Here is a 2,356-nt window from a genome sequence, read left to right on the forward strand (position 1 = left end):
TCGTAAGGCAAAAATTACGTGCTCACAACACTAACCAACCAGGACCCAAGCAAGCTTGAGTACTTAAAAGAAAGTAATCACTATGTTTTGCAGGAACACTACAGAAGAAATTGCAAAGGAAAATGGTACTTAAACTGTGTGTGTTCTAGTCACATGACAGGTGATAAAAACCTGTTCAAAGAAGTTACAAAAATAGACGGAGGAAGTGTTAAGTTTGGCGATGACTCAAAAGGAAAAATAATCGGTACCGGAACAATCCCCTTCAATAACAACTGTGATATCACTGAGGTTTATCTACTTGATGGGCTTAATTACAACCTTCTGAGCATAAGTCAGCCATGCGACTCAGGATATGAGGTAATGTTTAAGAAAACAGGTTGTACTATTGAAAATGAGACATGTAAAACAATCCTCTCAGGTAAAAGGTATGAAAATGTTTACATTCTTGATGGTTTTGAAAATATTGATGGTCATATCTGCTTAACTTCCATATATGATGATCCCTGGTTATGGCATAAGAAACTTGGTTATGCAAGCATGCATCTGATAGAAAAACTTTCCAAGCATGAGTTAGTTATTGGCTTACCTAAGTTGAATTTCTCTAGAAATCATATATGTGATACTTGTCAAATTGGAAAACAAACTAGAAACTCATTCAAAAATAAGGATATTGTATCTACTTCTAAACGCTTGCAATTGCTTCATATGGATTTATTTGGGCCTACTAGAACTGCTAGCATAGGAGGAAAAAGATATGCTTTTGTTATTATTGATGATTATCCGCGTTTTACCTAGGTGATTTTCTTATCTCATAAAGATGAAGCGTTAAGAAACTTTGAGGTTTTCTGCAAGAAGGTCGAAAGAGAAAAAGGGTATCTGATTACAACAATCCAAAACGATCATGAAGGAGAATTTGAAAGCAGAGCATTCGAAGATTTTTGTAATGATCAAGGATATACTCATAATTTCTCTGCACTAAGATCACCCCAACAGAATGGTGTTGTGGAACAGAAAAATAGAACACTACAAGATATGGTAAGAATGATGCTATTAGATCATTCTCTACCAAACCATTTTTGGGCAGAAGGAGTAAGTACAACATGTCACATTCTCAACCGATGTCTCATAAGGTCAATTCTGAAGAAAACCCTTTATGAACTATGGAAAGATAAACGTCCTAATATTAGTTACTTTCATCCCTTTGGAAGTAAGTATTTCATTCACAATAATGGTATGGACAATCTTGGAAAATTTGATCCAAGAAGTGATGAAGTTATTTTTCTGGGTTATTCACTAAACAGTAGATCCTTTAGAGTATACAACAAACGCACGATGTGTGTGGAAGAATCTGTGCATATTATATTTGATGAAAATAACTCCTCGGTCGAGAAAGGTATTATTGTAGGTGATGAAGATCAAATTCAAGAAAGTCAGGAGACAAGCAAATCGCAAAAGTCGACTGATGGATCTGACATTGTGATAGAGTCAACTAATGAAACCAACAATAATCCACTAGAACCACCGAAGGAGTCGAGTGCTCATACAGTTCACCCAAACGAATGGAGAAGTGAACCTGAATATCCTCAAAAATTAATCATAGGAGATCCAAATGACGGAATGAAACCAGGGGAACTCTCAAGAAGAAAACAAACATAGCACTGATCTCTCAGATTGAGCCAAAGAAAATAGAGGAAGCTCTTAAAGACTCGAGCTTGATGTAAGCGATGCAGGAAGATTTAGATCAATTCGATAAAAATCAAGTATGGAAATTGATACCCAAACCTGAAAACGCTCCTGGGATAGGAACAAAGTGGGTCTTCAGAAATAAGCTCGATGAGGATGGAAAAGTTGTAAGAAACAAAACCAGATTAGTTTCTCAAGGATATTCACAACAAGAAGGAGTTGACTATGATGAAACCTTTTCCCTAGTAGCTCGACTGGAATCTATACGAATTCTTTTGGCATATGCATCCTTTAAAGGATTCAAGTTATTTCAGATGGATGTTAAAAGTGCCTTTTTAAATGGTTTCATTGAAGAGGAAGTATAGAAAACCACGATAAATCACAAGAACCAGGGCAAGAACACAATCAGTACACCAGTACTCATAAACCAAACAAAGAATGTCAAAAATTAGGGCTTTTTAGTATAAACGAGTTAAAGTTGTAGCAAACTTACGAAATCAGTCAAAACACATAAGAAGCAGAAGATTAAACACTCAAAAATCATCAAACATTTTGTAAAAGAAATTTTCGGAAATCCTAGTTTAGAAAAAGTTGAAAATCATTTGAAAATCATACGATTCTTGTAAAGAAAATCATACAATTCTTGTAAAGAATCTCGAGGTTGTTGTAAAAC

The 2,356-nt window shown here is 35.2% G+C and overlaps 1 protein-coding gene across 1 annotated transcript; it reads left to right on the forward strand.

Moving 5' to 3' along the window:
• The first annotated feature begins 1,724 nt into the window (after window positions 1-1,724).
• Window positions 1,725-2,048, forward strand: LOC138871845 (uncharacterized mitochondrial protein AtMg00820-like). The gene has a single exon (XM_070149752.1). It carries the CDS (start codon window positions 1,725-1,727, stop codon window positions 2,046-2,048), a length of 324 nt encoding a protein of 107 aa, XP_070005853.1.
• The last annotated feature ends 308 nt before the right edge of the window (window positions 2,049-2,356 follow it).

The sequence above is a fragment of the Nicotiana sylvestris genome, chromosome 6 (assembly GCF_000393655.2).
Source record: "Nicotiana sylvestris chromosome 6, ASM39365v2, whole genome shotgun sequence".
In the NCBI taxonomy this organism is placed as follows: domain Eukaryota; kingdom Viridiplantae; phylum Streptophyta; class Magnoliopsida; order Solanales; family Solanaceae; genus Nicotiana; species Nicotiana sylvestris.